Raw genomic sequence first — 16963 nt, 5'->3', positions numbered from 1 at the left:
TTTTTCTATTTGCTTTGGTCCCGGACCAAGCCCTATGAACCGGAAAGGTTGCGGTTAAGACGGCATGGGGAGGATAGCCAACTGCCGCTCGGAGGACGAACCCGCGTGGAAGGTGAAAGCTAGGCTGGCTTGACCGTTGAGCAGCTTCTTTCTTTTGTTTGGGCTCAATCGTTGATTAGTTGACGTTTCCGAGGCACGCGTCTGGGACGGCGCGACGGTGTAGCCGCTTTGGGCATCGCCGGAGCCATCACCGCATTGCCGTCGCATCGGCCTTGCACCACGCCGAACGTGCACACCCATGGCCTCGTTATTCCCGCCGGACCTTGTTGAACATCCGGGCATTTTGTATTTCGACATAAGTCGTCACTCTCCGGATTTCCGGGCGGTCGCACACGGGATACAATGGACAAATCACCCAAGAGTCCATCACAATGTTGCCATCGGCTCGTTTCGCAGGATGTGTTGATGCGACGAAGTGACGACGGTCTAAATAAGAAGAGCCTACACGAGCCAAAAGACGGCCGTGATAGTCGATACACAGAAGCTAGAGTCAATGCATACAGTAAACGAATAGACCCTAGCACTGACACACGCACGTTCGACCCACGTTACCATGGCATCTCTCGAAATCCCTGCGGACCTGCCCCTTTTCCAGGAGGCCAAGGACAAGGTCGTGATTCTCACAGGCGGCGCGACTGGCATCGGCGAGGCGACCGTGCGCCGACTGCACAGCCTGGGCGCCATTGTCAACGTGCTGGACGTCGATCGCGCCAACGGCGCAAAGCTGGCCGCGGAGCTGGGTGCCGGTGTGCATTTCTACGAGGGGTCAGTGTCCGTCTGGGCCGACCAGCTGCGCATCTTTGACGGCGTCGTCGCGCAATACGGGCGCGTGGACATGGTGTTTGCCAATGCGGGCATCGACGAGGTGGTGGAGGACGTGTTTGTCGACGCGGTGGACGCAGCGACGGGACAGCTGCAGGAGCCCAGGCTGTTGGTGCTGGACGTGAATCTGCGCGGCGTGATTCTGACGACAAAGCTGGCGCTCAGCACGTTTCGGCGGCAGCTCAAGGCGGCCGAAAAGGAAGGCGCGGCCGGCACGGCAAGAACGGGTACGCCCGGCAACACCCGCAACACCCGCGGCGGCAGCCTCGTGATCACGGGATCGGCCGCGTCGTACCTAGACACTCCGGGCATCCCCATCTACAACACAGCCAAGCACGGCGTGCTGGGACTGGTGCGCTCGCTGCGCGACCAGCTGGAGGGCGAGACGCACGGCGCCATCCGCATCAACCTGGTGGCGCCGGCGTTTGTGCAGACGCAGTTTACAGCGCACGTGCTGCACCTCTGGCAGCGAGAGAACCTGCCAATCAACCAGCCGGCCGACATTGCCAATGCTCTGTTGTTTTTGGGACTCAACCGGGCATACCACGGCCGGGCCATCTACGCAGCGGGCGGGCAGTACGCAGAGATTGAAGGCGCAATCGAGACGACGCGCAACGTGTGGTTGGGCCAGCAGTTTGAGGACTGGATCCAGAAGCGCAAAGCCAACGGCATCCGGCTGGGGAAGCAGGACGAGTAATGGAGGTGGGTGGATAGTATGTTGTGGATAGTACGTTGTGGATAGTACGTTGTGGATAGTACGTCGTGGACATCGGCGAAGCCCAAACTAGCATAAGACGGACAGTGGGACCGCCAGCCTCACCATAACGGACATATCCCCAGGGTCTCAGGGCCTACCGCCGAAAGAGATGTCCGGTCGCCCGTTGGCGCCTGGGATTTGGCTTTTTACTTTGTTGCTAGCTCCATCGTTGCGTCTTTTTAATTCATAGCTCGTCTCGCATCTTATGACGCTCGTCGTCTCTGTCACACCATACATGCCGTCTGTATTCCCCCACCGCACCCACGACATGTCCGACTTTTCGTACCTCTCCGAGGAAGCGGCGGAATGGACAGAGTACGCCAAGACGTGGACGGCGCCGGTGCCGCCAGCCGGAGCGACGCCGCAGCAGATCCGGGCAGCCGCCAACACCAACACGGCCAAGCTGTTTGACGCAGTGGTGGGGCGGCCGGCAGACGGACTGACAGTGACGGAGCATACAGTGGGCGAGAGCAGCATTCCGGTGCGTGTCTACCGACCGACGGCGGCTGCTGGTGACGACGGCCTTGCCGTGTACATATTCTTCCACGGCGGCGGCTACTTCCTGGGCAGCCTCGACACAGAGGACGCCAACTGCCGGCACCTGGCCCTGCAGACGGGCGTGGCCGTCGTCAACGTGAACTACCGGCACACGCCCGAGCACGTGTTCCCGTCGGCGTCGGACGATGCCTGGGCGGTCTTTCAGTGGGTGGCCAGCCAGGGGGGAGCGGGCGGCGACGGCCTGAAGCTCGACACCAGTCGGATTGTGGTCGGCGGAATCAGTGCGGGCGCGACGCTGGCCATTTCCGTTGCTCTCAAGGCGGCGGCCGAGGCGCAGTCCCAGTCACAGCCGGTCGTGCGGCCGCGTGGGCTGGTGCTGACGACACCGGCGACGGTGCACCCGGATCACTTCCCGGCCGACTCGGTCAAAGGAGAGCCGTCGCTGGTGGCCCACTCGGACGCGCCGTTTATCAACGCCGCCCGTCTGCGCGGCTTCATGGCCCTGTACCAGCCGACGCCGCCGACGCACCCGGCCGTGTCGCCTCTGTTGGTGGACGGCACGACGCTGGCGGCGCTGCGCCTGGAGCGTGTGGCCGTCCACGTCGCCGGCCGCGATCCGCTGCGCGACGAGGGGCTGCTGTTTGAGGCGAAGCTGCGCGCCGCTGGTGTGCCGACGACGCTTTATACGTATCCCGGGCTTCCGCACGCGTTCATGTCGCACCCCAAGCTGGCGTCGACACAGGTCTGGCGCGAGAGGATGTGGGAGGATGTCAAGTCGATTGCAAACGAGTAGGTGGCGGGGCGAGCGGTGCATAAAACATAAAAGTCGATTTTTATACAATATACATGCTAGCAGTAATATACGAATAAACGAATAAAAATGTATTACACGCCCAGTCGACAGCATCGACCTCTCGTGGCTCGCGCCGTCACATTGTGTGCGTCCCGCCATCCACGAATATTTCTGCCCCGGTAATGTAGTCGCTCGCGGCGCTCGCCAGAAAGACGGCCACGCCTTTAAAGTCGGCGGGCCGTCCCCAGCGCCCGGCCGGAATCTCGGCGACGATCTGGGCACTGCGCTCTGGGTTGTCGACCGTCTTCTGGGACAGCGGCGTGTGGATCCAGCCGGGCGTCAGCGTGTTGACCTGGACGTGGTAGGCGGCGAGCTCGGTCGCCAGCGAGTTGGTCAGCTGAGCAACAGCCGCCTTGATGGGGCCGTAGACGGAGAACCGCGTCATGGCCCGATGGGCCGCCAGCGAGGCAATGTTGATAATCTTGCCGCCGCGGCCGCGCTGGGCAAAATGGGCGCCGAATTTCTGGGACAGGCTGTAGACGGCGTGGAAGTGGATCTGGACGACCTGTTCGCGGTGCGCGTCGGTCTCGTCGAGGACGGGCACGAAGCCGCCAGTGATGCCGGCGCAGTTGCAGAGGATGTCGACGGACCGCTGGTCTGCGTGGAGGACCTTGTCGACGGTGGCCGTGATCAGGTCTGGCTGCAGCAGGTCGACCTCGTAGACGTCGACACGACGCCCTGTCTCGGCGGCGAGTGTTGTCGCAAAATCGGACGTCTCGCCCGGCACCTGGAAGATGATGATGTCGGCGCCCGCCTCGGCCAGGCCGCGCGCCATGCCGCCGCCAATACCTCCATTGCCGCCCGTAACGACGGCTGTTTTGCCCGTGAGGTCAAACAGGGAGATGACGGGCGTCGTGTCGCCGTGGCACGGCGTGGCCACGACCGGGAAGGCGTCTGCAACAGGAAACGAAGGCATGGTGACGGCCGACGACATTCGTTGGCGGTCCACCGAGGAGCACAAGTACAGAAGCTTGGTCGGCCCACAGTCGGACTGCCAATCTGACGGAGAACCGCTTCCGACCAGAGGAGCTAGAGAGTTGAACGCTGGTCGCGATGGCGCAATCGCTTTGGGCTATCGCGGCGATACCGAATAGGTTAGGGCAATGGTGTAAGTGGAAGACGCTACGAATGAGGAAGAAAGAGGGTAGAACGGATAGAAAGAAAATGAAGAAAAAAGAAAATTAAAATAAATCAAATAAATCCAAGTAAATCAAGAGAACAAGTCCGGTCAAGGAGCTATCCAATGGATGCTTCTGTGCCTCTGTTGATAGAGGTCACAGTCGTTGTCGCTGGTTGATTCGAAGTTGCTGTCGTCGTCATACCCTTTCATTCAATCGAACACCTCCACGCCATCATGACTGCCCAAGACCTGCCAGCACACGGCGTTCTGCCGTCCACAAACGGCACGTCGGCCTCACCTGCGCCTTCGACGTCACCCTCGCCGCCGCTCCACGTCGTCGTCGTCGGCGCTGGCATCGGCGGCCTCCTCGCAGCCATTGGCCTCCGCTTCGACGGCCACCGCGTCACCGTCCTCGACCAGGCGTCGTCCTTTGGCGAAGTCGGCGCCGGCATGCGCATCCCGCCCAACAGTTTCAAGCTGCTGCACCGCTGGGGCATCGACCTCACGTACATGAAGAAGACGTACTCCAACGGCAACCGCTTCCTGTGCTACGACGACGGCCGCGTCATTGCGGACATGCCGCACGGCATCCCCGAGTGGGACTTTGGCGGCAGCTACCTCATGGTCCACCGCGCCGACTACCACGCGGTCCTGCTGGTCAAGGCGCGCGAGCTGGGCGTCGACGTGCAGGCCAGCCGCCGCGTCGACGGCTACGACTGGGACGCGCCGGCTGCGATTCTGAGCGACGGGACCGCCGTCCAGGGCGACCTCCTGGTGGTCGCCGACGGCGTGCAGTCCAAGGCCCGCGAGGCGTTCCAGGGCCACGCCCTGCCGCCCGTCGACACGGGCGACATCTCGTACCGCGTGCTCGTGCCCGGCCAGGACATGCTGTCGGACCCCGCCATGCGCGACCTCGTGTCGCAGCCGTGGGTCTCGTCCTGGTGCGGGCCCGACGCCCACGTCATTGGCTACCCCGTCCGCGGCGGCGAGATCTACAACGTCGTCTTCTGCGTCAGCGAGGCCACCATGCACGACCAGAAGCTCGCCGAGAACGAGACCAAGCTCGTCATCGCCGACAACGCCGAGCTCGTCGAGCGCTTTGCCGCCTGGGAGCCGCGGGTGCGCACGCTGGCCGCCCTCGCCGGCAAAGGCTTCCTGAAGTGGCGCCTCTACGACCTCGACATGGTCGACCACTGGGCCCACCCGTCCGGCAAGGCTGTCTTGCTCGGCGACGCCGCCCACCCCATGCTGCCCTACATGGCCTCGGGCGCCGCCATGGCCTGCGAGGATGCCGCCGTCCTGCGCACCGCGCTGCGAGGCGCGACACCCGCGACGCTCCGCGACGCCATTTCGACCTACGAGCGCGTCCGCCAACCGCGCGCTTCGGCCCTGCAGCGATGGGGCCGCCAGCTGCAGGCGTCCTACCATCTGCCGGACGGACGGCAGCAGCAGGAACGAGACGCCGCTATGGTCCAGGACAATGACGCGAATCCTATTTACTGGGGCCATGGTGCGCGTCGGGACTGGTTGTTTGGCTACGATGCAGAGGGGGCGACCAATGCAGCAGTACAAGCAGGAGCTGCGAAACAGTAGATGGCTGGGTGGTGTGGACTCGTAGTTTCATTACCAATTTCATAACCAATAGAATGACGACTGTTAGACTCGGTTCATATGGTCTATATATGGATATTGCACCTCCTCAAGGACCCCCACCCTACTTCATATACCAGCCGAGGGGCTCGCCTTTGGCCTCCTTGGGCGACCGTCCATCGCCAAAGTACGTGAACCGGTTCGGCCCCGCAAACTTGAATGCAAAGTCCTCAAAGCGCGGCTCTTTGATAATCTCCATAAAGTGGTTGACCGAGCCCGGCCACGGCCCGACCACCGGCCCGTCCCGCGTCCCGCTCTTGTACCAGCTCGTGCAGTTGCCTGAAAACGACAGTCCGCGCATCAGGTCGTTCTTCCACGCGTCAAACTCGCGCGCCGCCGCCTCCGTCACCACAAACGACTGCACGCGCTGCCGCTGCAGCTTCTTCTGCACAAACGCCAGCGCGTAGTCCAGCTGCGCCTCCATGGCACCCACGAGCGACCCGTTGCTGATGGGCGAGTTGGGGCCCAGCACCACGAAGTAATTGGGGAAGCCGGGCACCGCCACCGACAGATACGCCGCCGCGCCCTCTGAGCGCCACTTGTCCTGCAGGTTGACGCCGTCCAGGCCGACAATGGGAATCCGCGGCACAAACGTCGTGTCGTAGCCCGTCGCGCAGATCAGCACGTCCACCTCGTGCAGCGTGCCCTCGTTGTCGACCACTCCCTTTTGGGTCACGCGCTGGATGCCGGCCGTGACGACCGTCGAGTTGGGCGCCGCCAGCGCCTCGAGGTAGCCGTCGCCCGGCGTCACGCGCCGGCAGCCGAGCTCAAACGGCGGCACCAGCTTGTCGACGAGGTCGGGGCGGCCCGCCAGCTTCTTGCGCATCGCTGCGCCCACAAACGCCTGGCCCTGCTTCTGCGCCGCCGAGCTCTTGTAAAACGACGGGAACCGCGCGTTCATTGCGTGCTCAATGCTGCGCCGGTACTCCCGAAGCACCTCGGGCTTCTCGCGCCACTCTTTGCGCTGCGCCTCCGAGTACCGCGTTGCGCGGCCCTCCGTCGCCAGCTGCCACGCAAAATCGGGCGCGATCCACGTCGGCGAGCGGTTGAACGACACGAGCGACTGCACCTGCGGGTGGATGGCCGCGACGACCTGGATGCCCGTGGCGCCCGAGCCCACCACGCCGACTCGTTTGCCGGCCAAATCGAGGCCCTGGTCCCACCGCGCCGTGTGCACCAGCGTCCCGCCAAAGTCGTGCAGGCCGTCAATGGCCGGCCACTTCCAGTTGTTGAGCGACCCGCTGCCGTTGATCAGCACCTCTGCCTCGTCCGTAAACACGTCGCCCGTGGCCAGGTTCTTGACCGTCACCGTCCACACGCCGCGCGCGTCGTCCCACACGGCCCCCTGCACCTCGTGCTCGAACTTGGCGTTCTCGTACAGCTCATAGTCCCGCGCCTGTGTCTGCAGCCACCGCTTGATCTCGTCGCCGCCCGCGTAGAACCGGCTCCAGTCGGGGTTCGCCCGGAACGTGTACGAGTACCCGTGCGCCGGCACGTCGCACGAGATCCCCGGGTACGTGTGCTCAAACCACACGCCGCCCACGTCCGTGTTCTTCTCGTAGATGCGGTACGACAGCTGCTCCACCAGCCGCGCCTTGTACGCAAACGCCACGCCTGACAGGCCCGCACCGATGAAAATGGCCCGCACAGGCCGCGGCTCGTGTGCGTACGTGCTGCTCACAATCGGGCTCGTGTTGTCGGGGAAGAGGGCCGAGACGGCCGGTGAAATCGGCGATGGCTCAGGCGCTGGAGGAAGGACGTAGCCGGCGGTGCCGGTACCGTGTCCGTTGGTGCCGGTGGTGCCGTTTGACAGAGTCATGATGAAGTGTTGAAGTTGTAAAGGCAAAAGGACTCTGTACGTCGTAGATTGTCCAAGAAACAGAAAAATGTAGACATAAGTGCAGGCAGCTATATCACCAATACCTTTCCTCTGCCCCTCGTACTTCGCGTCTTTGTTTCCGCACAGCGATATCGCCGTGCCTGGCACGTTGTCGGCGCTACCTGCTCGCTGGATCTGCTGGCGCGGTGACGCCATTCACGCGACTTGTGCGCAACGGTCTCCGCTACAGCACTAACACCAGAATTGCCTAATCGGGTAACGCCGAACGGATGCCGGCACAGCCCGCGGGTGGCAGGTTTGCGAAATGGAAGGAGCGAACGATACAGACAGAAACAACAAGCATGATCACAAATACAATGCACTCCACAGGAAATGGGAAAGAAAACACGAATGACGTTTCGCCTATCGATCCGCGCGTTCGCCTACGCCTTTGTGTCCGCTAGCCACGCCCGCACAATCGCGTGGAACCGTGTCGGCTGCTGCACATTGACAATGTGCCCGCAGTCGGCCACCACTTCAAGACGACTGCCCGTCGTCTCGGCCAGCTGTCGGCTCTCGTCCACCACCAGTTTGCCGTCGTCGGCGCCGACTACAAAGAGCACTCTTCTTCCATCCCCGCGGCTGCCGATGGTGGCCGCCTGTCCCCGTAGATCCATCCGGTTCAGGGCCGCCGCACTGGCCTCGAAGCCCTCGACGGGTGTCTGCACGACAATATCGGCCACCTGGAGGGCGAGTTTCTCGTTCTCGGGCGATGCTTTGGGCCACTCGTTTCCAAACCACCGCTCGACGCTCTGCTCGGCCTGTGCGCGAGCGCCGTGCGAACGGTAATAGGCGGCTCGTTCGGCCATCCGAGCCGCGTCGCCAGGAGCTGCGTGTGACCGCGAGCCCACAACCACAAATGACGAGAAGCGGTCCGGGTAACGAGCAGCCAGCGATACACCAACGCCGCCGCCGATGCTGAGGCCGATGAACGTAAGCGGCGAGGCCACGCCGATCGTGTCCAGGACGGCAATCACATCGTCGGCCAGGTCGTCCATCGAGTGGCCCTTTTCGTAGTCAAACCCGTTGGTCGACGACAACGGTGAGTGTCCGTGGAATCGCGCGTCGTAGCGGACAATCGTGTGTGTCGGCGCAAACTCGGTCGTAAACGTGTCCCAGAGCGCCGTGGTCGCCGCCAGCGAGTTGGCGAGCACAATCACGGGCTTGGATGCATCCAGAGGCAGTGCCGGCGTCACCGAGTAAAAAAGGCGAATATCAGGCTGCGTTGACACCACGGCAAAGCCCGTAGAAGAGGGTGGAAAGGAGGCCATTTCTGTGTGCGGTGCAAATTGTTATGGGTTATTGTGAGTTGTAGTTGGGACGTGTGTGGTCCCTAAGCCACCGCGAAATATATGTGTCAGTGTGGAGAAACCACGCCTTTCCGGTCTTCCTATTTTGTTTTCTGAGCGCTATCATCCTTAGATTCTTCCCGGGACATTTATTCGCGCATGGCAAGCAGCTTCATTAAAACAGTTTATTTTAATCTTGATCTATTCTGTTTTAATGTTCGGCCTCTCTTTTTAATTAATAACTAAAACACCCGCTGTTGCTGCTGGCCATTCGTGATCTCTGCCTGTCCGTACGGCTGTTTTCTCGCCCTCGCCACTTTCTTCCCACAGCGGGTAGTCCGTGTATCCATGAGGCGACTCCACCTCGTAAAATAGGTCCCGATTGTACCGCACCACGGGCAGCCACTCGTGCACTCGCCGTGGCAGGTCCGGGTTGGACACAAACGTCCGTCCAAACGCAACCAGCGCCTGTCGTGCCTTTCCGTCCGCCTCCACTCGTGCCTGCTCACTGTCCACCCGCTCCCGCGCCGTCTGCGCATTGTATCCCCCCGCGAAAATGACGGGCGATGTCGTGCCCCAAATATCCGCCACAAAGTCGACCGGCTCGGCCACAAGGTGCGCCGGGAGGTCGGCGTTGGCCTGCACACGACCCTCAATGACGTGCAGATACGCCAGCTTGAGCGGCTTGAGACGCGTCACCAGGTCCGTAAACTGCGGAACAGGACCCGCCATGCGCATGCCATGGTGCCGGCTCCAGGGGCTGACTCGGTAGCCCACGCGGTCGGCGCCAATGGCGTCTGCAACGGCCGTCGCCACAGCCACGGCAAACCGTGACCGCTTCTCGATGCTGCCGCCCCAGTCGTCCGTGCGTTTGTTGGACACGTCTTGCGTGAACTGGTCCAACAAATAGCCATTGGCACCATGCAGCTCGACGCCGTCAAAGCCGGCCTCGATGGCGTTGATGGCGGCCTGCCGGTAGTCGTTGATGCACGTCTGGATCTCGTCTTCGGTCAAGGGTCGCGGCACAGGTGAGTCGGGGCCGACAGGCACATCGCTGGCAGACAAGACTGGTGCACCACGCTTGACGGCGCCCGGGCGTGCTGCCCGACCGCACATCCACAGCTGCACGTAGACAAACGAGCCGCGGTCGTGCACGGCCTTTGTGACCGGCTTCCAGGCGTCGATTTGTTCTTGTGTGAAAATACCGGGCGTGTTGGGAAGCGCCGCGGAGCGTGGCGACACTGACGTCGCCTCCGAAATGAGGAGTGTGCCGGGTACCGATGCACGCTGTGCATAGTAATCTGCCATGAGTGGCGTGGGCACGTAGTCGACGGTGGCCCGCCGGCGCGTCATAGGTGCCATGACCACGCGGTGGGCGAGGTCGAGGCGGCCGACGCGGACGGGCGAGAAAAGGGCGGAGTCGGGCATAGCGAGTGTGGTGACGAAGGGTGTCGAGTTGGGAGAAAGAAGTGCTTTGATTCACAGTGCGAACGGATAGAAAGCGAACTGCCCGTGTAAGTGGTGGTATGTTGATGTATTGACGCCGAAAGCGATGCCGTGACTCTCAGGTTTGTCGTGCCTTTTTCCGTCTCGCCTTTCGATTTATTTTTTTGCGTCATTCGTTTTGACATGGCCAAAGTGACGCAAGACGGCACCCGTGAAACCAATAAAGCAATCACTCCTCCCCCCCCTTCCCTCCCAAAAAAAGACAAGGCACAGAAGGGCACAGAAAAAACAAATGACCCCAAAAGTACGTCGCATCGGTGATGCTCAGAGTGGAATAGCGTCCAGGCCCACCCCTCGATGATTTCGTCGTGTTAGCGTCCCTGGGCTCTTGTCGCTTTTCTTTCTCCGGCCATGCATCGCCGAATCCTGGTTCGGTTCTGTTGAATTTGGGTCGTATTCTTTTTTGTGTCTTTTTGTGCCTGCTTGTCTCTTTTCCCTCTTGAATTCGTTTTCTCTACGTCCCTTCGATCTCACATAGTTTTGCCGTCCCCAAACTGGAAGAAATCGAGCCTAGTTAACTCACGGTTAGCTTGCATCACGCAATCTTCGTCCCCTACGACGTCTTCTCTCCGTTTCTCTCTTTCTCTCTTTCTCTCTGTCTCTCTGTCCTGTCCTCGCTTCGTTTGAGGCCAGTTCGGCATCATATCAATCTCATTGGCTTACCATGTATCCACATCCAGCGTCGCCGGCAGACCACCAAACAGCGGCTGGTCCAGCCCCGACCATATACCGTCCGGGGAAGGCAGGGTCCACGCGCTGAGCGAGGCGCTGTCTGCAGTCGCATTGCCAACGACCATCTCTGTGTTGGGCAGCGTGTCGGCGTGATAGAACTCCGTCTCGACAAGCTGCCGCATATAGGACTGCGTAATGTCGCTCGACGTGCGAAAGCCAGGGAACAGCTCGTGGCCCGAGTCAAACGCGGCATTCGTAGTTGCTGTTGTTGCTTTCGCCGTCACCGGCTGGAGCAGACTGGCCTGCAGCGCCTCGAACAGGCGGTGCACGAGCGAGGCGCTGATCCACAGCTGGCTAAATTCGTAGAGCTGGTTGAGGCACAGCGTGTACTTGCGGCGGGCGTCGTCGCGCATCGCGGTGTTGTTGGACGCGCCGGCCAAGTGGCCTTCAATGAGGAAGAACAGCAGACAGTTGAATAAGGAGCTGGTCAGCTGCCCTGTGCACCGCAAAAGGTGGCCGTGGGCGCGCATGTTGCGGATGATCTTGCTGACCATGGTGGCGGCGGCGATGCCGCGGGCCTTGCCGTACTGGTGCTCGGCGACGGCGCGGGGCGTCTGCGGGCGCGTCACCGACACCTCGCGAAAGCGCAGCATAATATTGGAGCTTGAGACACGCGTGGTTAGCGAGAAAGAAACGGTTGTAGGATATCGGAATAGAGGAGACTCACTAGTAAAGAATGTGAAGAAAAGCTGGCCAGAACCGGTGGCCCTGCACGTCGTCGACATCGTACTGCACAGCGGCAGGCACGTTGGCCAGCCATTCGCGGCATAGACGCAGACCGGCGTCGTTGTAGTTGTCGGAACGGAGGCCGACAACAGAAGAAAAAGGGGCTGACGTGGACTGTGATCCGGCAGTCCCGTGACCTGCGTGACTTCCTTGGCTGTGGGTGCTGCCGTCGTGATAATTTGTCCGTCCGGGGAAGGAGCCACCCAGCTGCTCCTCCCTCGCGGCGATGGACCCTGTCAGTCGCAGCTGCAGTTTCTGCTGCACAAAATACTGGTTGTGGATATGCCTCATAGCCTCGGCAACGCGCGTCTGCTCAATCATGAACAACACCTCGGCCTCGCTGTAGCTCGCCCACTGCCCGCCCGCGGCGCCCGTCGGGTCCTCGTTGAAGTCGTGCGGCGTCAGCGGGTGCACGTCCGAGTCGTCGAGCGAAATCATGCACGGCAGGCCATGGCCCACAGCGACCCCGACGTCGCGATTGACACACGACCACCAGATGCGCTTCCAGAGGCCCAGCTCGGCGTTGGCTTTCGACACCGACGCATCCGTCTGCCGCGGGTACTGGTCCCATCGGTGCATGCCGATGCTCTGGGCCGTGTTGATGGCGTCCACGGCGCAGCTGCGCATGTTGCGTCCGCCGTCGTCCTTCTTGTCCCACCACCAGGTAATCATCAGCAAGGCTTGCACCACCACCAGCCGGCTGCGCTCGTACCCCGTGTCCAGCAGCGCCTTGGTTGCGCGGTAGAATCGCCAGGCGCTCGCGTGGTTGGTGCCGCGCGCGTCCAGCAGCGCCGGATTGCGGCAGGCGCGGGCGGCTGCTGTGAAAATGGCAAATAGCAGCAGCCGGCTCTGGCGGCGGCCTGCTCGGAAATCGGCCAGAAACGCCCAGCGGTTGACGACGGGCGACGTCGGGTGTACGTCGCTAAAAAAGGCGTCGATGAGGTCAGCCTGCAGGTCGACTGGTGGCAGGTCAAAGGCGCCTTTGGCGCGCAGATAGTCGACGTCGGCAGCATCCAGGTCCGTCACTTCGCGCTCCCAGTCGAGTGTGGCACGTGTGCCCATTTCGACTTCTATCCGGTCGCCGCCTGCAGCGCTCGTCGCCGGTCCCGTCCCAATGGCTGTGTATGATGCGGGTGTGTGTTGGTTGTTGTTGTACCCACTACGGTAGTTTCGGTCTGCATATGCCGAACTGTCGACGCTGTAGTTGCTGCCGCCGCCGTTGGCATTCGCATTGGACACGGAGCTGGTGCCTGCCCCGAGGAAAGGGTCGCTGTTGTTGTGGCTGTCATGCGTGGTGGCACTTGGCGTAAAGGACGACAATACGGCAGCTGCAAGCGCATCATCCGAGGCAGATGTGTTGTTGTTTGTTTTGGGGTTCACATTTACATAGTCCTCGCCCCTCGACGCTCGAAACGATGGTGCGTACGAACCAAGATTGTCCTCTACGTATGCTTCGAACCGCTGCACAGACACATCCGCTGGCGCCCGTGGTGCAGGACTGGGCTGTCGTGGGAGAAGAAGCGCTGATGCTGAGGCAGACGGTGGTGGAAGTGAACGAGATGGCGATGGGAGAGCATGCGCAGAGTTTGCAGCATGGAAAATGGGCTGTGTCGTTTCGAATATGCTGTTTGGGTTGGTCGTGCTGTTTCCACCAATGCCGCCGTCAACGCCATCATCCTCATCACCGTCATCATCTTCATCATCGCCGCGGGTGTTGCCGTTAGTTACAACGTCAAGGGTTGCCTGGATCGGGCCAGCTCGTGTTCGACCATCGATATGCATCCTGCTGGGTCAGAATCGGATTTGTGCGAGGTAGTTGTAGGTCCTTGTCGTCTTGTCGTCCCAACTTACACACACGACGCACTGGCAGACAGGCAGTTCTATATTTGTCAGTATACCTTTGCATGCAAACAACAATGGCAGGAAAAAATGGGATCAAAACGTACCCTGCATGGCGTATTACCTGGCAGTGATCCTAACAGTCAGTTTTTGCTCGCAGTCGGTCGTCGATCTGAAATCGCAATAAACGATTTCATCCACCTACCAGCATCGCACTTGATTTTGCGCTCATGACACCGCACGCAGGCTGTGTTTGTCCGCTTCCGCTTTTTATTGAATGTTGTCGGGTCGACTTGGATGTGGTTGACGTCGAACGTCGTGATGGGCAGGCCGGCTGTCATGTTAGTTCTTGCAATAAAAAAAGACACAAAATCAAAGTACATAATAACCCCGTTTTGTAGCCTACCTCCTGCATTTCTGGTCATGGTCGGCAGATACACGCTCCCACAAATTAAATCGGTATTCCGGCGTAACAATACAGAAACCACATAAAACGACGCCGAGCGTTGTCGTCGGCGATGCACTAAACGAGATGTGAGCGGCGGAACTGGTGGCCGTCATAACCTACAAACTTGGGGGCCGCCAAGGGTTAAAACAGAAGTGGTCCAGCACGTCTCATCAACCAATCCAACAATGACGTGCGCGCTAATGACGCCCGAAAGCTAACAGACAACCCCCGTTTCCCACACGATATTTGCGACGTCCTGTGTAGACAGAACGAATACTACCGGCAAGGTTCATGTCGTTTTTGAATTGTATGGCGGACGTTGTAATTGTAGTTGGTAGAATTGACATGCTAGAAGTTCAGTTAAATCAATGCAAAAATTTATCTCAGGACTTTCGTCGCTGTCTCTCTTTTGTTGCTTTCTTGACAGGAAACACGAGTCTCAACACCTTTGGGACATATTGGACGCACGTATGGATCGTTTCAAGAGTGCGGCTGCAGCGGTCAACAGGTCAGAGGTGTCTTGAATATAAAAGCTGCGTTTATTAAGCTGATATTGTGAATTATGAAAATACCTCTTTAAGGAGGGTTCAAGACAATTTCGCCAGCCACCCGGCTGCATCACAACTATCATGTGTTTACATCACTGAAATCCTTTCCAAATCTGATAGACACCTTGGATTTCCTTCCAAAAATTCATGGCCGAGATAATGACGCCTCCAGGCACTTCACATGAGATATTCTTTCTCGAAATTGTAGTAACTTTTCGTAGAACTCCGTATATTCGCTTAGAAGCCACTCACCCGGTGCACATTTTCTTAGCAACAATCTGATTCGTAAGAGTTTCGAGCAACATACTGAGGCCAAGGTGTTGAGGAAGTGTACATTTTCGGCGTCGAGTATGTCTCGCAAGGCTGCGATATTATGTAATCAAATTATATGGCACGTGACGCCTCCCCCGAGGACGGCGGTTGGAGCGCCCGAGGTGACGACTGCCGTCCCGCACGGCCCGGACACAGGTGGTTCTGTAAACGTTGTCGTAAGGGTTTATCCCGGAGTATTATCGACGTCGCTTGCAATTTGCAGATGCAAATTGGTTCAGCGGCGCAGTTTGGTACTGCGGCAGCATCCCTTGAGAGGCAGCAAACTCCCCAGCATTTCCTATCCCGTGCTGTCAATGATTCATGGCTGGAAGATAAAGAGTGACCGAAAAGCGAAGTGACTGAGAAGGCCTTTGCCAGATGTGTCAGTGCTGAAAGAAATGCCGTGCTTTGCATAGTAATGGCCGTCCGCCAGCTTAGAACGTGGGCGCATGGGCCATACGACGCTGCTCGGCTCTTTCCTCATTGTTGCCTCTTTCCTCCGTTCTAAGAAGCGTGGGTGCTGTCTCACGGAATGGGGCAATGCGGACAGGCAAGGAGCAGTTGGAGCAGTTTCGGGCAGGTGGGAGGCAGTGACGCTGAGGCAACACAACTCTTTCCCATCGAATTATTGACAGGCACCATTTTAGGGCCGTCCGTCAACCGATCTACCAAATTGCACGGTTATCGCGACAAAGTAGAAATGGTGAAAGAAGTGCGACGAGCAAAAAGGTCTCGCCAGCTCATGGGCACTGTGTGGACTACCGTTGCCCAACGGTCTCTCGCTCCTTCCGTTCATTTTCTCGTTCCTTCTTCTCCGGGAACACTTGGGCGACTTAGATCGATTTTACCCAGTAGTTCTTTCCGAACGTTGCAAAGATGCGCGCAAAACAGCACGTCGGCCCCTCACTCCCCTATCGCTATTGCCATCCCAGGCCGCTCTTGTCACGGTTAGAAGGTGCAACTGTCCATTACAGCGACTGTGATCGGAAATGCGTGCGTCCTGTGGGATGCGTCTGTCTCACAGTATCGCACCTGAGCGCGCATCCTCAGCTCCCTGATTCCTGCATCCTGGCTGGCGTCAGCCGGGAGTTGGCGAGACTGACAGGCGAATGGTGGTCTGCGCCACCAAGTGGAAAATGAATGGTCGCAGGCTGTGTCTGTGTCCTGTGTGTCCTGTGTGTCCTGTGTCGTGTCTATTACTTTGTTCCTTGGCTGCTAGGTGCTGCTCCGTAATGCCGACAGAAGCAGCCAGAAACGCAAAATCCAGGCGGTAAAGCCACAAAACGGGTGACGAAACAGCAGATTTCAAAGGGCAGAAGGCAGCACATCATCACCAAACTGACTCCGTAGTCGCTCCGTGCCTCGCACATGTTCGGCACTGTGTGCCCCTGACTGTCAATACAAATGCGCTAGTCCGCATTTGGAATCAAAACATGGACCTGATTGGTTACATCCTCCTTTTTTATGGAGCAGCTTCCTGCCTCAGGCCAGCGCTCTGAGCCTTCTGGCGTGTTATTGGCGTATTTGGCGGCCGAATTAAACAAAATAGCAAAAATAAATGCAAAAACACGGGCCCCAGTCGCCAGACTAAAACACTTGCTGCCACGGGCCAAACCACGTAACTTACACAGTTCTCGTTCCGGGCTCGCCTGGAGACTTCATTCAGCATTTTGGCGGCGCGAACAAGGCGAGAGAAAAAAACCCATCAAAAATGCGCCCTCCTTTTTTAGCTGTCCAACGCTCCGGCCGCTCCCATTGCGAGAATGGCCCCAAAACCCAAACCCTCTATTTCCCCCAGGATGCCTTTGCACGCCACAATAAAATCCCTTTCGCTCCCCCTTCCCCCGTCGGCCTCAATCGTCGCCATCCCATCACCATCATCACCATCGTGACCAAGGCCCATCGACGCCCATCACCACCACCG

At 59.4% G+C, this 16963-nt stretch overlaps 8 protein-coding genes across 8 annotated transcripts; 3 read left to right on the top strand and 5 right to left on the bottom strand.

Annotated features, from left to right (window-relative positions):
• Positions 1–613: 613 nt before the first annotated feature.
• SPBR_07624 (uncharacterized protein) lies at positions 614–1579 on the top strand (the record flags this gene model as incomplete). Its single annotated transcript, XM_040765878.1, has 1 exon — positions 614–1579. One exon carries the CDS (start codon positions 614–616, stop codon positions 1577–1579), a length of 966 nt encoding a protein of 321 aa, XP_040616567.1.
• Positions 1580–1907: 328 nt separating this feature from the next.
• Positions 1908–2930, top strand: SPBR_07579 (uncharacterized protein; the record flags this gene model as incomplete). Its single annotated transcript, XM_040765833.1, has 1 exon — positions 1908–2930. The coding sequence occupies one exon, from the start codon at positions 1908–1910 to the stop codon at positions 2928–2930; it is 1023 nt and encodes a 340-aa protein (XP_040616566.1).
• A 136-nt stretch (positions 2931–3066) lies between these two features.
• Positions 3067–3906, bottom strand: SPBR_07730 (2-deoxy-D-gluconate 3-dehydrogenase; the record flags this gene model as incomplete). The annotated part of the gene is made up of 1 exon (XM_040765984.1): positions 3067–3906. One exon carries the CDS (start codon positions 3904–3906, stop codon positions 3067–3069), a length of 840 nt encoding a protein of 279 aa, XP_040616565.1.
• A 438-nt stretch (positions 3907–4344) lies between these two features.
• SPBR_07283 (salicylate hydroxylase) lies at positions 4345–5703 on the top strand (the record flags this gene model as incomplete). Its single annotated transcript, XM_040765537.1, has 1 exon — positions 4345–5703. One exon carries the CDS (start codon positions 4345–4347, stop codon positions 5701–5703), a length of 1359 nt encoding a protein of 452 aa, XP_040616564.1.
• A 121-nt stretch (positions 5704–5824) lies between these two features.
• On the bottom strand, positions 5825–7579 carry SPBR_06999 (cyclohexanone monooxygenase; the record flags this gene model as incomplete). Its single annotated transcript, XM_040765254.1, has 1 exon — positions 5825–7579. One exon carries the CDS (start codon positions 7577–7579, stop codon positions 5825–5827), a length of 1755 nt encoding a protein of 584 aa, XP_040616563.1.
• A 443-nt stretch (positions 7580–8022) lies between these two features.
• On the bottom strand, positions 8023–8910 carry SPBR_07687 (uncharacterized protein; the record flags this gene model as incomplete). Its single annotated transcript, XM_040765941.1, has 1 exon — positions 8023–8910. The coding sequence occupies one exon, from the start codon at positions 8908–8910 to the stop codon at positions 8023–8025; it is 888 nt and encodes a 295-aa protein (XP_040616562.1).
• Positions 8911–9159: 249 nt separating this feature from the next.
• SPBR_07409 (NADPH dehydrogenase) lies at positions 9160–10356 on the bottom strand (the record flags this gene model as incomplete). The annotated part of the gene is made up of 1 exon (XM_040765663.1): positions 9160–10356. One exon carries the CDS (start codon positions 10354–10356, stop codon positions 9160–9162), a length of 1197 nt encoding a protein of 398 aa, XP_040616561.1.
• A 737-nt stretch (positions 10357–11093) lies between these two features.
• SPBR_06545 (uncharacterized protein) lies at positions 11094–14072 on the bottom strand (the record flags this gene model as incomplete). The annotated part of the gene is made up of 3 exons (XM_040764801.1): positions 11094–11769; positions 11834–13675; positions 13933–14072. 3 exons carry the CDS (start codon positions 14070–14072, stop codon positions 11094–11096), a joined length of 2658 nt encoding a protein of 885 aa, XP_040616560.1.
• Positions 14073–16963: the final 2891 nt, after the last annotated feature.

The sequence above is a fragment of the Sporothrix brasiliensis genome (genome assembly GCF_000820605.1).
Source record: "Sporothrix brasiliensis 5110 chromosome Unknown Cont20, whole genome shotgun sequence".
Lineage (NCBI taxonomy): Eukaryota > Fungi > Ascomycota > Sordariomycetes > Ophiostomatales > Ophiostomataceae > Sporothrix > Sporothrix brasiliensis.
Note: the sequence above shows the minus strand (reverse complement) of the source record. Positions and strands in the feature narration are given on the sequence as shown.